The 17,847-nt window shown below is 62.9% G+C and overlaps 2 protein-coding genes across 7 annotated transcripts in view; one reads left to right on the top strand and one right to left on the bottom strand.

The window, feature by feature from the left end:
• Positions 1-17,847, top strand: part of BRF1 (BRF1 general transcription factor IIIB subunit) — a 48,576-nt gene that overhangs the window by 11,871 nt on the left and 18,858 nt on the right. For 4 of the 6 annotated variants that reach the window (XR_011471156.1, XR_011471155.1, XM_070411887.1 and 1 more), the window contains exons 3-6: positions 1,343-1,516; positions 8,957-8,988; positions 10,480-10,552; positions 16,990-17,139. Coding sequence is in view for 4 of the 6 variants with exons in the window: in XM_070411887.1 (XP_070267988.1) it covers positions 1,343-1,516; positions 8,957-8,988; positions 10,480-10,552; positions 16,990-17,139 (429 nt within the window). In the remaining 2 variants the exon portion in view is untranslated. Of the gene's footprint in view, positions 1-1,342; positions 1,517-8,956; positions 8,989-10,479; positions 10,553-14,102; positions 14,191-16,989; positions 17,140-17,847 lie in introns of those variants that run through there. The other 2 variants (XM_070411905.1, XM_070411896.1) reach the window with 2 other exon arrangements.
• On the bottom strand, positions 11,325-13,764 carry BTBD6 (BTB domain containing 6). The gene is made up of 4 exons (XM_070412039.1): positions 13,346-13,764; positions 13,178-13,268; positions 12,939-13,057; positions 11,325-12,814 (listed from the first exon to the last, which is right to left on the bottom strand). The coding sequence occupies exons 1-4, from the start codon at positions 13,702-13,704 to the stop codon at positions 11,782-11,784; spliced, it is 1,602 nt and encodes a 533-aa protein (XP_070268140.1). The 5' UTR covers positions 13,705-13,764; the 3' UTR covers positions 11,325-11,781.

Raw genomic sequence — 17,847 nt, 5'->3', positions numbered from 1 at the left:
TCCTCGCGGGTCTCTGTCCGGGCGACAGCGTGACCCCCACTCGAGTGGCAAGCTCGCTGCTTCCTCCTCTCGGGCCTCTGAGGCCTTCTCCCTTTCCCTGGGGAGATGCTGCTCTCCTCTGGGTGTGGCGTGTGTGCAGGAAGGTCGCCTGTGCGCGAGTCAGGCCTCGCCGACGGGGCGGCCGACACTCGTGCACCCGACGGGCCCCTCGTGCCCGGAGACCCCCTGCTGTCTCGGCCGAGTCCTCTGGCTTCTGATGGCAGAGTGGACCCCAGAGCACGTCCCGCCTGTGCCGGTGGGGGGCTGGTCGGTTGCTGTGGGGCCTCGTGGCGTGAAAGCACGTGGTGCACTCCCTGTCCTGTCCTGTGGAGGGCGCCGTCCTGGGGCCGCTTGTCAGTCCAGAGCAGCGGGTGGCGGCATTGGTCACCGTCTCCCCAGGGGTGCAGTCCCCCCCCCCACCCCCCGCTGTGCTTGGCTAACCCTGGTCGCCCCGGCTTTTCACCCCTCGTCCTCCTCCCCTGCACAAGTTGTTACGTGTTTCTTTAAGATTTTTGTTTTTTATAGTTTCAGAGAGAGAGGAAGGGCGAGAGAGAAACATCGATCTGATTGGAAACGTCGATGGGCTGCCTCCTGCACGCCCACCAGGGGTCGGGCCCACAGCCGGGAGCCTGATGTGCGGGCGCCGCCCAGCCAGCGAGCCGCTCTGGCCAGGCTGACGCGCAAGCTTTCCGACCGACTGGTCTTTCTCTTGCTGATTTGTGGGTGTTCTTCCCACAGTCTGGGTTCGAGTCTCTTGTTGGTGCGGGGCGGGGGGAGGGCCCCCAGCGGTGAGGACTCGGCTCTTCACCCTGCAGCTTCACCGTGCAGGGCCTGTCGTGGGGGGCGGGGCAGCAGCTTACGGGCAGGGGGGTCTTGCTCAGAAGGCGGGGTGTGCAGATCGTTCCTGCCTCGAAGCACCAGGCGCTGCTCGCGCCCTGGCCGGGATGGCGCGGGGGGTGAGGGTGCCACGCCGTGAGGGTGTTTCTGTGCAGCCCGCACCAGGCGGGAGCCTGTGTTCTGCGGGGGTGTGGGAGCCCTGCCCGGACACCCTGAGCTCAGGGACTGAGGGAGGCTCGCCCACCACGATGCCCACACCCTCCAGGCTGAGGTCTAAGGCAGTGCAGCGTGGAGAGCAGTGTTTGGTGGCTCGTGGATTCACAGGGAGTTTGCCTCCAGGACGCGTCGGGTCTCAGTGGAGCTCGCAGCAAGGGAGCGCACGGTGCGGGGCAGGGCCGCCGGGTGCCGGCGCTGGGCTGGCGCTCGCCTCAGGGCCCAGCGGTAACTGTGGTCGCCTGTGTCCCAGGCCGGCGCCAGATCCACCACCTGGGGAGCCAGCTGCAGCTGAACCAGCACTGCCTGGACACGGCCTTCAACTTCTTCAAGATGGCCGTGAGCAAGCACCTGACCCGCGGCCGCAAGATGACCCACGTGATCGCCGCCTGCCTCTACCTCGTGTGCCGCACGGAGGGCACGCCGCGTATCCTTTGCTGCCGGAGCCTCGGAGGACCGGCCTGGTTCTCGGGCAGCGCCTCTGGGATGTCGGGGTGCAGGAGCTGCCATGACTTGTGTTCAGGGGAAGTACCTGGTAGGATTCACCGTCCGGATGATGCCGGCTTGGGGCCGCCCCCACGCAGCGCACGCTGTGCCTTTGCCCAGGGCTGGCTCTCCGCCGGCATGTCTTGGGCTGCAGTCGAGCTGTCAGCAGCCTGTGGGTCTGAGTGCAGCCAGGACGCGGTGTAGGGAGGCTTCCGTCCCCGGCGACGGGCCACTGTGTGTGGGAGCCATGGGCGGGAGGGACAGGTCTACACAGCACCTCATGGCCCACTGGCCGAGTCCCGCCTGCTGCTGCCCTCGGACCTGTCTCCTGGCCTCAGACCAGGGCTGGTGGAGGCGACTGGGTCGCAGGTCTGAGCTGCTGTCCCCCGGCCACCGCAGGCCCCTCTGCTCAGGTCGGTGAGGTCTGTTCTCTCAGGGCCGTGGCCGGGCCGGGCGTGAGCAGGGCTGCTCCTCGTTGGGGAGACGCAGTGAGCCGCCTGGGCGGTGGCTGTCTCTGGCTCGGGTCTGTGGTGGCCGTCTGGCTGCTGCCCTGTGGCAGGTCCTCCCTGCAGACTCGACCTTCTCTCTCCCGGGGCCGCTGTCGGCTGACTGCGGTGCCCTCTTCCCGTCTTGTCCAGGAGCAGGTCTGTTCTTCTTGCAAGGGGTTACCAGGTAGTCTGTTTCCTCGGGAACAGCTTTACGGAGAGGTAGTCCACGTACCGCACGACTCACCCACTAGCTGTGGGGCTCAGGGCGGGTGCCCGCGCACTGTCCGTGTGAGGGCTTCCATCGCCACTTGCTCTCTGTCCTCCTCGGGCCTCCTGGCACCTATGGAGCTGGCACCTATGGAGCTGGCACGTGGGTGTGTCCCCGAGCTCCATGGCTGCCTCGCTGGGGCCCGCCAGGCCGCTCAGCCAGCAGCCACGTCCCCCGGTTGTGTAGTGTAGGAGGCTTCCCCTCCCCGCTTCCTTAAAAAACCAAACTTTTGTTTTGTTGTTTGCCCGTATTGTGCACTTACTTTACTTCAGTGACTTCTTCTTATTTCTTTCCTTTTGTTTTCTTTGGGTTTGATTTACTATTTTTCCAGCTCCTCGAGACACACGATTTTAGTTGGTTTTTTCTAACACAAGCGTTTGAGACCGTAAGTTCTCTGTAGGTGGGTTTTGGTTCAGCATCGTGCAGTATTGTTTTTGTTTTGTTTGTTTTTTAAATATATTTTTTATTGATTTCAGAGAGGAAGGGAGAGGGAGAGAGAAACATCAATGATGAGAGAGAATCATTGATTGGCCACTTCCTGCAGGCCCCTTACTGGGGATCGAGCCCGCAACCTAGGCATGTGCCCTTGACTGGGAATCGAACCCGGGACCCTTCATTCCCCAGGCAGATGCTCTATCCACTGAGCCAAACCATCAAGGGCACAATATGCAGTTTTGACATGTCATTCAGTTCAGAGTGTATTCTAATTTCCATGGTTACTTCTTAGATCCTGGACTCACTTAGAAGTTATTGGTTGCTTTGAAGACAGTTTCCTTGTCTGACCAGCTGTCGTGTGACCCGTGAGGCTCACGGACGGCCCTGCGGGAGCCTGTTCCCCTTGCACTGAGGCTGTGCCCAGCTCGCAGGGTCGGCCCTGTGCCCCAGCCTGGAGGAGCGCACCTGCCGACGGCCGGCTCCGGGCCGCGGGGCGGCTGTCAGTGACGGCCAGGCTGCCCTCATGGGATTGTCTGGTGGTGTGAAGGCCGAGACCCCCCGCACGCCGCCGGCCTGCTCCTCCTGGGTCTCCCGATGTCCACTGTCTTCAGGACACAGCTCGGACTGCGGGCCATCCTGGTGGAAATGACTCTTCCCACATCATGAAACCCTGTCACCCCGCTCCCTCCACCAGCCATGCTGGGGGCTAGTGAACCCACGCTTTCCGCTTGGGGCCTCCCGGCCTCTCGGTCTCCTTGACACACACGTGTCTCGTGAGCAGTGGTGATGGCGGGTTTTCAGTCCGGTTCAGGTTTATCCATTTGCTCTCTCCTCTCCCCCGACTCCTCTTAGAGAAATCGAGTTCCACTGTTGCTTCCCTTGCAGTGGTTCTCAACCTCCCTAATGCCGCGACCCTTTAATACAGTTCCTCATGTTGTGGTGACCCCCAACCATAAAATTATTTTCGTTGCTACTTCATAACTGTAATGTTGCTACTGTTATGAATCGTAATGTAAATATCTGATATGCGGGATGTATTTTCAGGGGTCGCGACCCACAGGTTGAGAACCTCTGCTTTTTATTTTTTATTTTTATTTTTACTAATTAAATCTTTATTGTTCAGAATATTACATTTGTTCCTCTTTTTTCCCACCAAAACTCCCCTCCTTCCAGCTCCCACCCCACCCTCCGCCCTCACTCCCCACCCACTGTGTTCATCCATAGGTGCACGATTTTTGTCCAGTCTCTTCCCGCATCTCCCACACCCCTTTTCCCCCCAAGAATAGTCAGTCCATTCCCTTTCTATGTCCTTGATTCTATTATAATCACCAGTTCATTCTGTACATCAGGTTATTTATTCACTTGATTTTTAGATTCCCTTGTTGATAGATGCATATTTGTTGTTCATAATTTGTATCTTTACCTTTTTCTTCTTCTTCCTCTTCTTAAAGGATACCTTTCAGCATTTCATATAATGCTGGTTTGGTGGTGATGAACTCCTTTAGCTTTTCCTTATCTGTGCAGCTCTTCCTCTGACCTTCAATTCTGAATGATAGCTTTGCTGGATAAAGTAATCTTGGTTGTAGGTTCTTGGTATTCAGCACTTTGAATATTTCTTGCCACTCCCTTCTGGCCTGCAAAGTTTCTGTTGAGAAATCAGCTGACAGTCGTATGGGTATTCTCTTGTAGGTAATTGAGTCTCTTTCTCTTGCTGCTTTTAGGATTCTCTCTTTGTCTTTTGCTCTTGGCATTTTAATGATGATGTGTCTTGGTGTGGTCCTCTTTGGATTCCTTTTGTTTGGGGTTCTCTGCGCTTCCTGGACTTGGAAGTCTATTTCTTTCACCAGGTGGGGGAAGTTTTCTGTCATTATTTCTTCAAATAGGTTTTCAATATCTTGCTCTCTCTCTTCTTCTGGTACCCCTATAATTCTGATGTTGGTACGTTTGAAGCTGTCCCAGAGGCTCCTTACACTATCTTCGTATTTTTGGATTCTTTTTTCGTTTTGCTTTTCTGGTTGTGTGTTTCTCGCTTCTTCGCATTTCAAATCTTTGACTTGATTCTTGCGCTCCTCTGGTCTGCTGTTGGGAGTCTGTATAATATTCTTTATTTCAGTCAGTGTATGCTTAATTTCTAGATGGTCCTTTATCACACCATCGAGGGTCTCATTAGATTTCCTGTACATCTCATCAAGTTTATCGACAGACTCTAGAAGCCTCTTGAGAGACCTCAAAAGTGTGGTTCTGAACTCAATATCCTCCCTTGATAGTTTTGTCCTGTTTCTTTGTCTCCGCATTTTTTACGCTTTCTTGGTACACCCCCTAGTGGTCTTTGTGCGAAGTCTTGTAGTTAAGCCTTGATTGTTATAGTTAATACTAGAGGGATTTGACCTCCAGGCCGACTGGCTGTGATAATCAGCTGTGTCTGCAGTGGAAGAACTTGTGTCCTCTAGGGAGGTGCTAATCTAGCCTTTGCCTGAGGCTATCCTGCAAATGCCTCTGTGCAGGGGTTGGGCGCGGCAGGTCCCAGGGGATCAACAGGGCGGAGGAGGGAGCAGTTATGGCTGCTCTAAGTCCGTCCCCAGGGGCTCTGCCTCTCTGTCCCAGCAACCGCTGCAAACCTCGGAGGGACCGTAGCCAGACAGTCCTGCTTCTCCCGTTTGAGTCTGGATCCCTAGAGACTCGCCCGGATCTGGAGCTCTGAGTCTGAGGCTCCCTCCAGATTGAAACAGACAACCGCGCCCTCAGCCACCAGCCCGCGCCGCGCGCACTCCGCACCTTAGTATTTTACTTCAGCACTGCGCCTCCTCTGATTCTCGGTTCCTCCTAGTTGTAGAACTTCCACTCAGCCAGCCTTCCTGTGAGAACCTCTGCTTTAAGGGCTTTGTTAGTCACACAGGTTTGCTTAGTAGCTCGGTGCTTGCCTGGGGTTTAAGGCCTGTGCCTGGGTGAGTGCGTCGCCTGCAGTTAGAGCACGGGTGCCTCCCTCCCGCATGGGCCTCGCTGCCACGGCTCCTGTGCTGTCACGGCCGTCGCGCTGAGGGTCCCACTGAGGGGTCCTCGTTCCTCGGCATCCCCTGCTCTCCTGTGGCTGCTGTGGGGACGTGACCCAGAGCCGCTCGGGGCAGGTTGGGGCAGGGCTGCAGGTCCTCCTGTGCGGCCGCAGGTCCGACACGTCAGGTGCTGGGGCCGCAGCTGGGGTGAGAGCGCCAGCCCAGGCTCTGCCCACAGGTGCCCTTCAGGTCCGCCCAGAGGCTCCTTTCCCCCAGGGTGTGGGCTCTGCGGGCTGGGGCAGTGTGTGCAGAGGGGGAGGGGAGCAGCTGGGAGCGCGGGGGAGGGGCTTGCTCAGGGGGCCTTTGTCCTGGGCGGGCGGGGGCGGGGGGCGGGGGGGGGGGGGGCTGTGCTGAGTGGTGCCCCTGCAGGAAGGCTCACCCGGAGCCAGAGGCCCTGCAGCGGCGGCGGTGCTGGGCAGGCCTCTCCAGGAGGCTGTGCTCCGCACTCGCCCTCTCGGGCCCATGGGGCCGGGGAGGAGGCGCCGGCTGCTTTCTCGCTGCTATCTCCCTGCCCTGCCCGCCCACCGCTCGCTCGGCTGGAGGGCAGGCCCCTCAGCGGTCAGACCTGCTGGGTGACGCTTGTCTCTGGGCGCCTGACGAAGCACGGTGCGCTGGTGGAGGAATCTGTTCTTTTAGTTCTGACGGTTGACGTCCCTGTTAACTTTTCCACCAGTGAAGTGAGTCTGAGCCTCAGGGATGTCCCGTCTGTGATGGCCTCGTGGTGAACTGAGCCGGGCACCAGGCAGCCGGTGGGCGCGACGCACTTTCCCAGAACCGCCTGGGTCTGTGTGGGCTCTCGGGACCGGCCTGAGCCTGACGGTGTTACTCACCATCATTCTGCACGCTGCTGCGTCTCTTCTCAGAGGGCGCGCTCAGCGCCACCCACCGGAACACGCAGGGACCCGGAGGGAGGCAGAGAAGGCTGGTCCCACTGACCTGCCTGTCCCAGCGAGTCTGGCCTGGTGTCCCTGAGGGGAGGCTGGCAGAGGCTGCCGAGAGGACAGTGGCCCATGGCCCAGGCCGACAGAAGACCCCAAATGCACATTAGTGGGGAACATATGTGGGTTGGGCCCCAAGAGCATGCATGGCTGTTGCCTGGGGTGAGGCCATGGGGATGTGGGTGCAGGTCGGAAGCTTGTGGCTCAGACGGTCCTGCTCAGAGGAGGAGCTTCCTCCCAGCCGGTGGCCAGGCGCCTGCCGTCCCTGACCTTGACCCTTGACCCTTGAGCGTGGTCATGCTGACTTCCAGCCTCCTTTCTAAAATGCCTGCTCTCCAGCACTGCGCAGGTTGGCCCGGTCACCCTGCAGCCCTGCCGCCTCGCGCTCCCAGGCCTGCAGGGGCGTCAGGAGCCCCGGAGGCTCAGCCCTTGCTGGGCATAAAAGGAGATGCCAGGGTCTTGGTTGTGTGGCTGGATGAGTCTGACCGACGTGCATCGTGCGACCGGGCATCTCAGGAAAGGGCAGCATCGTCCAGCGGCCGGTTCCCAGCGCCCCCACGGTCAGCACCCTCCCGAGTGTGGGCCCTGCTCCTGTGGGCCGGGGCCTCCTGCACGGGCGCGCTCATCCGGGTCTGTCGCTCCTGGAGTGGCTGCCATTGCCCCGTGGCGCGGGCCGGTGGTCCACACCGCGGGCCCTGTTGCTGGTGTGCAGCGCGAGGCCGAGGCAGTGCCGGTCTGTTTCGTGGCCGTGGGGAGCCGGGCCGCCGGGGCTGGCACCGCTTTGCCGGGAGGGAGGCCGGCGCGCTGCTTCTCTCGGGAAGCACTTGCTCAAGCCTCTGCCCACGTGTTTGCCTTTATTTTATGACGAGGGCCCGGTGCACGGGCTCCTGGGCGGGGAGAGGAAGTGAACTAGAGGGGGGCCAAGGGGCGGGGTGGGGCGAGGGGTGGGGCGGGGCGAGACGGGCGGGACACACCCTGGGAACCAACCTCCCGCCTTCCCTCCCTGGCAGCCAGCACCTGGGGTGGCGCCACAATGGCGTACGCGGGGTCCCACAGGCAGGTGGCGTCCCTCGGCCTGGCCTGCGGGGATCTCGGGCGAAACCGGCTCTCCGACATCCCCTGAGGGGTCCTGGATCGCGAGTGGGTGGTTCTCGGGTGATGCACCCCGGAATCGGGCTCCCTCCTCTCTGGTTCCGGGGAACCACCGCTGCCAAGTCACCTCAGCTCCTGTGTTGAGCGTCTGCCCCTGGTGGTCAGTGCCGGCTGGTGCGCTGGTTGCTTAGCCTTTTATATGTATAGTTTTTTTAATAGGCTTCCTTTCCTAGAGCCCTTTAGGTTTACAGGAGAGTGCTCCGTCGTCCCGTGCCCCCCCCCCCCCCCCCCGTCCCCAAGCCCCACCCAGCTCCCGTCTGCTCCTGGCACACGTGTGGCATGTCACACTGATGGACCTGCATCCACACGTCATACATCATCACGTCACTCTGACAGACGCACATTGTCTGCGTCACCATAGTGTGTGCGTGCCCCGGCCATCCGCCACCCTACCCCCCCTCCCTCCCCACCGCAGCCCCGGGTCCTCCCACCGTCCTATCTGACCACCCTGCCCGGAGCCCACCTAGCTGGACTGCATTGCAGCCTCTGCGGTCAGTTTGCTCTGCTGTCTCCGCGACACTGGTCGCTGCGCTGTAGTCCCTGCGGCCGTCCCGCCTCCCCTGTATCCTGTCCCCACGGCAGTCACGCCTGTGATCTGCACGTGGCCGTGTGGCTGCTGGGCCGCCCTCCCGGCAGGGCCTCAGGGTTTCCCTCTGCGGGACCCAGCGCCGCAGACCCGGCAGCACTCTCATCTGACAAGCGCTCACCTCAGCGGCTCGAGCGGGTTCGTGTGTCTCATCTGAGTCACTAGGGCCTGTTCTGGTTGCGTCTGAATCATCCGCCAAGAGCCAAGGACAGGGCCGTGCCCGTCCCCCGGCTGCCCCTCGGGCACAGCCTGTCCCAGCCCTGAGTCCTCAGTGATGCTGCCGCGCACTTGTGCCGGGGCAGGGCCCCCCTGGTGCAGGGACACCTGATGGGTGGGCTCTCCCTGTCCTGCAGGTGGCTCACCGGAGCCTCTGGGAGGCTCTGTCACCTGCTGCCGCCTTCCCCCCCCCTCGAGATGGCTCCAGTGTAGATTCCCAGGTGCAATGCTCCTTGACTCTCCTGCAGACATGCTCCTGGACCTCAGCGACCTGCTCCAGGTAAGTCCCTCTGAGTCCCTTGTCCTCGGGGCTGCGGGGGGGTCCATAGGTGAGGGACACACGAGGGCCTGCTTTCTGGTGGGGGCACTGGACTGGGGGTCCCTGTTGTCCCGGGCCCGTGGCCCAGCCTCAGCACCGGTGGAGAGGCCCAGGTGGGACTTGGTCTTGGGCAAGGGCAGTTCTTTTAAAGAAAAACAACGGACTCACGTAGACAGTTTAAACAACCTGCAAACCTGTATCCACAGTCAGTTCAGAGGAACTCGCCTCCTGGGCACCAGAAGCACCTTCCTGTGGGACAGTGGTTCTCAACCTTGGCTGCACATTAGAATCCCGTGGGAATCTTTAAAATCCTGATTTCTGGGCCTCCTCCTCTGGAAATTCTGTTTCTTTGTTACTAATGTTGTGGTCCCACCCCATCACAAAGAAACAGAATTTCTGGAGGATGAGGCCCCAGAAATCAGGATTTTAAATATTCCCAGGTGATTCCAATGTGCAGCCAAGGCTGAGAACCACTGCTGTAGGATCTTATCTCCAAAGGCTGAATGTGACGGGGAGACCCAGTAAGGGGGACAGAGCACTCGGGGGCGGGGCCGGGCCGTTGAGGTTCTGCATGTCCCGTGCCCGGGGTCAGCCCATGGTGACCATCCACTGAGGGGCCCGAAAGAGAAGTTGTGCCATTGAGGACAGACAGGATGCGGGAGCGGGGTCCCCACATCCCACCCCGTGGGGAAAGCTTGCCCCGATCCAGTGTCCCCAGGTTCAGGGCCTGGGCCGACCGGCAGGCAACTTTCACCTCAGGTGCCGCCGTCCCCCAGCCGCCCGCAGGCCTGGGCCTCAGAGGTCCTGCGGGAAGGAGCCCCGGGGGCTGAGAATGGGCACCGCACGTGCGGGCGCCCAGGGCAGGGCAGCTTCCTCTGTACCGGCACCTGCCCGCAAGGCCGCAGGAAGTGCCGGGGCCTGCTGGCGGGTGTATTCTGGTAGTTCCTCACGTCCCAGCTTTGGAAATGGGGAGCCAGTCGGGTTCCAGACGAGGGCGGTTGGAGTGGATGGTCCCGCTCATCGGGGGCCGAACCAGGGCCCACGGGCGTCCCTGTGCTGACCCACAGGTTCAGGCTGGACACGCATTTTGCTCAGACCTAAAGCTCCGGGGGGCCGGTTCAACATGCCCAGGGGGAGGTTCTGCACTCGCCGGGTGGAGCCTGCCCTGTGAGGGCCTCACCCTGGGAGCTCACACGGCCAGGGCTACCCATTGGGAGGGATGAAGAGCCCTAGGGCTAGGCCCCGTTTTGTCCTTATTCACACACCCCGAGGCCCCGCACGCCCTGGCGGAGCTCAGGGGACCCCCTGGCACCAGGGCCTGCTGGGCTGGAGGAGGCCGGACTGGGGGCCGCAGAGGGCTCCTTAGAGGCTGGACAGGGAAGTGCATGTTCTGAAGGAATAAAGCGGACATTTCCCAATACAAACGCCCCCCCCCCCCGTGGCTCTCCACAGGTGAACGTGTACGTGCTGGGGAAGACGTTCCTCCTGCTGGCGAGAGAGCTCTGCATCAACGCGCCCGCGATAGGTAGGCAGGGCCCGCGCCGAGGAGGGTTGGAGGGGGGTTGTGTGCGAGGGCGAGCACAGGGCGAGCACAGGGCGAGGTAAGAAACGTGTCCCCGATGCTGCCAGGAGCTCAGCAGTGACCGTTATTTCTGATTTAAAACCAAAATGCTGCAGTCAGTCCTCTGCGAGTGTGGACGAGGGTGTAGACGGAGGGCAGGGTGGGTGCTACAGCGCGTGGGGAAAGCGCCTGGCAGCCAGGTGCCCGGGCAGGTGGGACCTCGGCAGACGCACAGCCGCCTGTGTGGTGGAGCGCCGCCAGGGGCACGGTTTTGTCGGCTGGGCAGGCCTCTTCCTGTGCCCGTTGGCGTCCAGGAGAGCAGGCCTGGATCACCCAGAGGACGGTCCCCAGGGCCGGGCAGGCAGGGTCCGGTAGGAGGGCCTGGAGGCTGGAGGGCTGCAGGACAGGGAGGCCCTGTCCCTGCCGAGTGTCGAGTGTCGCCGTCCCCCGGGAGGGTGCTGTTGGAGGCAGAGCCTGCTTCCCTCGCAGCGACCTGTAGGGGGCGTTCCCGCCTGCCAGGCATGTTCCAGGGGCTGGACCCTGGGAGGGCCACTGAAACAAGTGCAAGACTTCTGGCCTTTTCCAGAGCATTCTGGCTGCAGCCCTGGGAAGCCAGCTGCCCAGATGGGGGAGGCCCCGCCTGCTGGCAGAGGGCAGATCTGCGCACACGGGCCTCCCTGGGCCGCAGCTGCTTCTGACCAGTGAGCACTGTTACACACGTAGGTTTCTCCTCCACTGCCGGGCGGCTGAGAACCGAGCACACTGCAGCACCTTTCTGCCTGTGGCTCTCACTTTATTAAAACTCAAGAGAAACGATATTAAATGACTTTTCCCAGGTTTTAGATTTGGTGGGAAGGTCTTAAGCTTAGAACAACTCAGAACAAAATCTAGGAGGGTGGGAGGGACAGCCAAGCCCACAAAGCAGGTGGCGTGGGCACCTCTGGTGGGGTCCGGGCTGCCCCCCGCCCCCAAATCCGCCCTCCACCTGAGTGTGCACCCCAGTGTGCAGGAGATGTGATGAGGCCCAGCCCCCTGGATTCAGAACCTGGGCTCTGGCCGTGTAGAAACGTCTCATTTATACCTCTGGCTACAGCCAGCTGCACACAAAAGGTTAGGAGTCCTGAAGCCTGTCCTGCCGGGGAGAAAGCGTGCGGCCCTCCGTCCCCCCAGCGCCCGCCCGCCCGCCCACGGCCTCAGGCGTAGAAGATGAGCTCGGGGATCTGCCCGCCCTGCACCCCGGTGCCGTTGGTGCTGTCGGAGGAGCACTGGAACTGGAAGGTCACCTTCCCGCACTGCACCTCCGTCAGGCCCTCCTGCCCAAAGTAGCTGAGCTCGCTGCCGTCCAGCACGGCGCTGGCCGTGTAGAAGGTGTCCTGCTCCACCTGCACCGGGTGCTCGAACCAGACCGGGAAGGTGCTGCTGGAGCCGTCGGACACGAACCTGGTCAGGTTCTGGGCGAGGACCACCCCCAGGCGCTTGAGCTCGATCTTCACACTGTACTCGGCTTTCCCGGAGCTGGACCCGTACAGGCCCAGCCCCGCCACGAACACCCTCCTGTCCGCCGCAAACTGGATGCTGTCGCAGCGCCCCCGGTAGCGCCACTGGTTGCTGCGGTAGGCGGAGGACTGGAAGCGGTGGCACCTCTGCGGGGCCAGGCCCCGCCTCTTGGTCAGCGGGAAGTCGAGCGGGGGCTTGTTGGCCGCCGTGTACCACAGGAAGATGTTGTGGGTCTCCTCCAGCGTCAGGATGTCCGACTGGGCGGCGCCGTTGGCGAACTCCTCCAGGGTCATGGTGGGAATGCGGACCAGGTAGAGGGCCGGGCCCAGCACGTGCCTCTTGTTGCGCGGGGTGGCGGGCAGGCCCTGCCGCTTGCACTCGGCCTCGGCCCAGTTGAGCACGGCCTCGAAGACCACCGCCTCCTTGGTGTTGAGGGCCTCGCGGGTGACGACGACCTCCAGGGTCTGCCAGTCGATCTCGCAGAAGCCCTCGGACCGCAGGGCCATCTCCGCCTGCGCGTCGATGACCTCCCAGCAGCGCTGGGTCAGCTCCGGCTCCTCAAACAGCCGGCTCTGCGACAGCAGGACACAGGCGTTCTTGGCCTCCAGGCTGGTCTCCAGGAAGTGCACGCAGGCCTTCGCCAGCGCGGGGACGATGTACTTCTTAGCTGCGTAGAGCGTGGCCAGCACGGTGTCCGCCTCCAGGTCAATCTCATCGCTGTACATGTACCTAGCAGGGCAGGGACGGTCACAGGCCGCCGGGGCAGCGCGCCCCGGCCCGCGGGACTTCCCCTCCGGACGCTGGCGGGGCGCCAGGCAGTGGAACCACCCCCTTGGCTAGGGGAGCCCCTTACTTGAGCATGATGAGGAAGGCCGCGGGCTCCACGTCGGGGATGTGGACCTCCGGCTTCACTTCCGCCAGGTCCCCGTAAAACATGGCATAGAAGACGGAGCTACCGACGGCCAGGACGTACTGTGCGGGAGAGAAGCCGCCCTGAGCCCGGGCCTCCCACCCTCGCGGGGAGGGCGGTCAGCTCGCCACCAGGAAACGGCCTAGCGCCTTGGGGCGCTCCGGGGCCCAGCCGCCACCAACCTTGTGGGCAGGCACTCTCTGGGCCCCGCCCGGGGGCCCCACCACGAAGTGGACGTCGGCCATGAGCTCGTTGTTGAAGAGGAGCGCGTTCCTGCAACGGGAAAGGCACAGGCTGGGCGCGGGGCGCGGAGGCGGGCGGGAGAGGGCGCGGCGCGGGGGGCGGCTCACCTCTCGCGCAGGGTCGGGTGGCAGGACTGCCAGTTGGGGCTCTCCACGTTGTTGTTGTCGGGCGCGGGCAGCGCGGGCGGGGGCGGCGGCGGGGCCGGCGGCGGGGCGCTGGGCGGGCCCTTCCTGCCCGCGGCGGCGGCGTTGCTGTTGGCAATGTCCGTGGCGGTGGTGGCGGCGGCGGAGGCGGCGGGCGCGTACAGCTCCGCGGCCATCTTCACGGGCAGGGCCTTGGCGCGCGGGGGCGGGGTGCCGGGCGTCCGTGGGCCGCGCCGGAGCCTCGGGGTGGGCTCCGCCAGCACCAGGAGCGCGGCCAGACACTGCGCCACCCGGCCGTGCAGGCAGGCCAGGGGCAGCAGCATGGGCCCGGGCCGGCTCCCTCGCCCGCCGCCTGCCCCGCCGCTGGGGGCGCCGGTCCAGCTGCGCGTCACCGCGCCCGGGCCCGCCCCGCCCCGCCCCGCGGTGACGTGCGCGCCCGCGGCCCCGCCCCCGGGGCTGGCTCTGCCCCCCACGCACGACGAGCGCGCCCGCGGCCCCGCCCCTAGGCGGTCGGGCGGTGGAGGCGGCGTTCCCTGCCCCGCGTCCCCGTGGCCCCGTGGCCCGCGGGACTGCTGTGGGCCCAGGGCAGGGCCGGCCTGCGAGCTGTGCCCCGGCTCCAGGTGACTTCCTTGGAGCAGTGATGCTCAACACCCTCGGCCCCTTCTCTTTCTTTTTAAATGTTTGTTTATGGGCTGATTTGAGAGAAGCAGCGGCCCGGCTGCTTTATGGTACGCGCTCCCGACCGATCCAGCCCGCCCCTTGGTGCGTGGACAGGAGGCTCCCCCCTGAGCCGCCGCCAGGGCTCACTGGTGGGTCCTGTGTGCGCCCAGCTTCTCCCCCGTTTTCTAACCAGGTTTTGGCTGTTAACCAGTCCTAGGGGTTCTTTGCGTTCCTGGGTGTTAACCCCTATCAGACAGGTGACCTGAAAACACTTTCCCCCCTTAGCGCCTTTTCAAAAATCCTCACCTGAGGACGGATGTTCTTACTGACTTTAGAGCGAGGAACGTGGATGTGAGAGGAACGTTGATCAGCTGCCTCCCATAATCGCCCGCCCCACCGAGGATGGGATGGGAGCCTGGACCTGGGCCTGACCGGGGTGAACCCGCACCTCTTGGTGTGCAGGACACCTCCAGCCAGCTGAGCTGCATGGTCAGGGCCTGTTTTAAAAATGGAGCTGAGAGCCCTGGCCAATTTGGCTCAGTGGATAGAGCGTCGGCCTGCGGACTGAAGGGTCCCGGGTTCGATTCCGGTCAAGGGCCTGTACCTTGGTTGCGGGCACATCCCCGGTGGGAGGTGTGCAGGAGGTGGCTGATCGGTGTTTCTCTCTCATTGATGTTTCTGACTCTCTATCCCTCTTCCTTCCGCTCTGTGAAAAATCAATAAAATATATATTTTTTAAAAAATGGAGCTGAGAGAGAGAGAGACACACACGGGTTTGATGTTCCTCCCGGGTGTGCACTCCCTGGGTGACTCTTGCATGTGGCCCAACCGTGGGTCAGACCCACAACCGTGGCCGGTCTGATGCTCCAGCCGTCGAGCACCCGGCAGGCCGAGAACGTGGGTTCACATGGGGTCGTCTGCCCCCGTCAGTGTGTCAGCTCAGGGTTGTGTGAGAGCCTCACGTTGTTGGCTGGAACTTGTTCCAGCGCTTTCCGCTGTGCTTCACCCTCGCTGTCTCTCCGTGTGTCTGTCTCACCTGTGAGCTGCTTGTTTTCTCTGCACCTTTCACTGCCCTGCACGCCGCGGCGGAACGGCCCTGCCCACCTCGTCCCCTGGCCCTGCTGTGAGGCTCGGCCCTGCTCCGCTCTGGGCATCTCTGCGTCGCTTCAGTGTCTCTCAGACACACCCCAGTTTCCTTCTCTCCGAGCGACGGGGCCCACTCAGGTCTTGTGCTGTGCGCGGGGTTTGCCGCTTCCGCCCGTTTCCTCCCCGTCCATGTCCCTGTCCCTCCCAGCACCCCCTCCTGGTGGGTTTGTCTTGAAATGGTTACCAGTATTTTTAAGTTATGCCAAAGCCCCACCCCCACCAGGATGGGCTCTTTTAATGCACTTTTAACCCCCAGCTCTGAGGGCTTATGTTTTTAAAAGTAGTTAGAAATCTTAACAGTTACATTATTTTTAAAACATATCTTGCTTTTTTCCCCAAAATATTTTTTGGAAACCAAATCACACACACACACACACACACACACACACACAAATCTCAGAGGGAAGGCAGGGATTGGGGGTGGGAGGGGGGCAGAGATGAACCAGAGACCTCGTGTGGAGCCTGCAGAGCCCGTGGACTCACCACGTGTGGTGAAGGCCTGGGGGGGGGCGGGGGGCGGCTAGAAAGGGTCAGTGGGAAAAAGGGGGACGCCTGTAATGCTTTCAACAGTACAGATTTTTGGAAAGTAAATAAATAAACCGTAAAATAAAAAAATAAACCCCAAACGAATCCAGAATGAGACACCAGGGCGGTGTGGGCTGTGGCTCCCGCTGCCTGGGCTCAAGCCCGAGTCGCGTGGTGGCCACAGGGCGTGTGGCCTTGGGTGCCTGCACTCTGCCGTCTGCGCACCTGGAAGAGGGGACGAGGCAGCAGCTGCCTGTGCTGACTGGACGGCGGTGGGGTCTGGTGGTGCGACACGAGGCAGTGCGCGCTGCTCAGTGTGCGGAGTGTCGCTGGGGTCCACGCAGTCCCTCGGGGACGCGCGCTGCCTTGGGCTGGTGCCACTGTCTGTGGCCGCGAACTTTCGGGTGGCGGCACTTGGAGGGTCTCGGGACTTCCAGGCCCGGCTCAGGCACGAAGGCCCCGTGGACGGAGGAAGGCACAGCCGGCCTATCCCCTCCGCCTGCTGCTGTGGGGGCTGTGATGCACCCAGCAGCCCCGTGGACGGAGGAAGGCACAGCCGGCCTGTCCCCTCCGCCTGCTGCTGTGGGGCTGTGATGCACCCAGCAGCCCCGTGGACGGAGGAAGGCACAGCCGGCCTATCCCCTGCTGCTGTGGGGCTGTGATGTGCTCACCATCCCCTCCTGTGCCTCCCAGGCCTCCCAGCCTGCCCTCTGCCCCTTCCTCTGTCCTCTCCCCCAGCAGCCCCTCGAGCAAGGCTTTCTGGGACAGTCCTGTCCCCGGTCTCCCCCGTGTGCTGTGTCACCGGCCCGCACAGCCCTCCGTCCAGCTGGGCCGCTGTAGTTGTTAGCGAGTCCGCTCGGTGGGGTGGTGGGTGCTGCTGTCTCAGAGGCTGGAGGCCCCAGAAAGCCTCGTCCCAGCGCAGAGCTGGCCTGGGGCGCGCCTGCGAATGGCCTCTGTGCGCTGTCCCCCGAGCAGGCTGCCTCTCCCTCAGGGAGCGGGCACTTGGGCAAAGACACACACGCAGACAAAAGCGCGCAGGGAGGAGCGTCGGCCAATAAGCACGTAACAAGTGGGCTTGGCCTTGCAGCGCCAACGAGGCAGCAGCCGCCCAGCCTGGGGCGGGTGGCGGCCAGGCCCCCTCCCTGAGGCAGGGGCTGCAGGTTCCAGGGGAGGGGTCCTGGGAGCCTGTGGTGGAGGGACAGGAGAGGGTGGCCCCGAGGCGGGCGTGGGGCGAGGCCGCTGGGCCGGGCGTGCGCTGAGGTGCGTGTCTGCCGCAGACCCCTGCCTGTACATCCCGCGCTTCGCCCACCTGCTGGAGTTCGGCGAGAAGAACCACGAAGTGTCCATGACGGCCATGAGGCTCCTGCAGAGGATGAAGCGGGACTGGATGCACACCGGCCGGCGCCCCTCGGGCCTCTGCGGGGCAGGTACGGGGTCTGGGCGTCAGGCTGCCTGGGCCTGTGGCCGCCGGGCGGGGCTTCTGTCCTGACCCTGCAGCCGGGGGTGCTGGGTTGTCTCCAGAGCTGCCTCCCAGCCTCCTGCACCCTCTCGCGCTCCCACCTGCTCCCAGGTGCCCTCCACCGGCCGGGGGCATGGGACCTGGGGCTTGATGGCTGGGGTGCCTGCTTTCGGGTTGGCTCCCTGGTCCCCAGGGGTCAGCTGTCCAGTGTATCCCGTGGCAGCTGCCCGCAGACGCCTTTGGGTCTGTTGGAGCCCTGGGCCTGGAGTCCCCTGTCTTCCTCTTGGCCCCATGCCCAGTGCCCATGGCCCACTCCTTCCTGGGACGCCAAGGGCCCCTGCGCTCACCATCAGCTCCAGCAGGCGCATACTGCCCGAGGCTCTTGCTCATTCCATCCAGAGCCTGGTCTCTGAGTTTGCAGACCAGGACCAGCCCCCCCGCCGCCGGGCCACCCGTCCAGCACAGGCCCTCCCCTGTCCCAGGCCCTCCGAGGCCTCAGTTCCACTTCCACGCAGGCCAGCGCTGCTGACAGCTCGGCGGCTCCGAGTCCGCAGGAAACGCGCGCTAGTGGCGTGCCTCACCGCAGAGGGTGGGCAGCACGCGTGCACCGTGTGAGTCCGGCAGCGGCGTGTGGATCTCAGGGTCTGACACCCGCTCTGGCCTGAGCCACCACGGA

The sequence above is a fragment of the Myotis yumanensis genome, unplaced genomic scaffold, assembly GCF_028538775.1.
Source record: "Myotis yumanensis isolate MYYU_CA2020_CCGP unplaced genomic scaffold, mMyoYum1.0.hap1 SCAF_1, whole genome shotgun sequence".
NCBI lineage: Eukaryota > Metazoa > Chordata > Mammalia > Chiroptera > Vespertilionidae > Myotis > Myotis yumanensis.
This window is presented reverse-complemented; position numbering and strand designations above follow the sequence as displayed.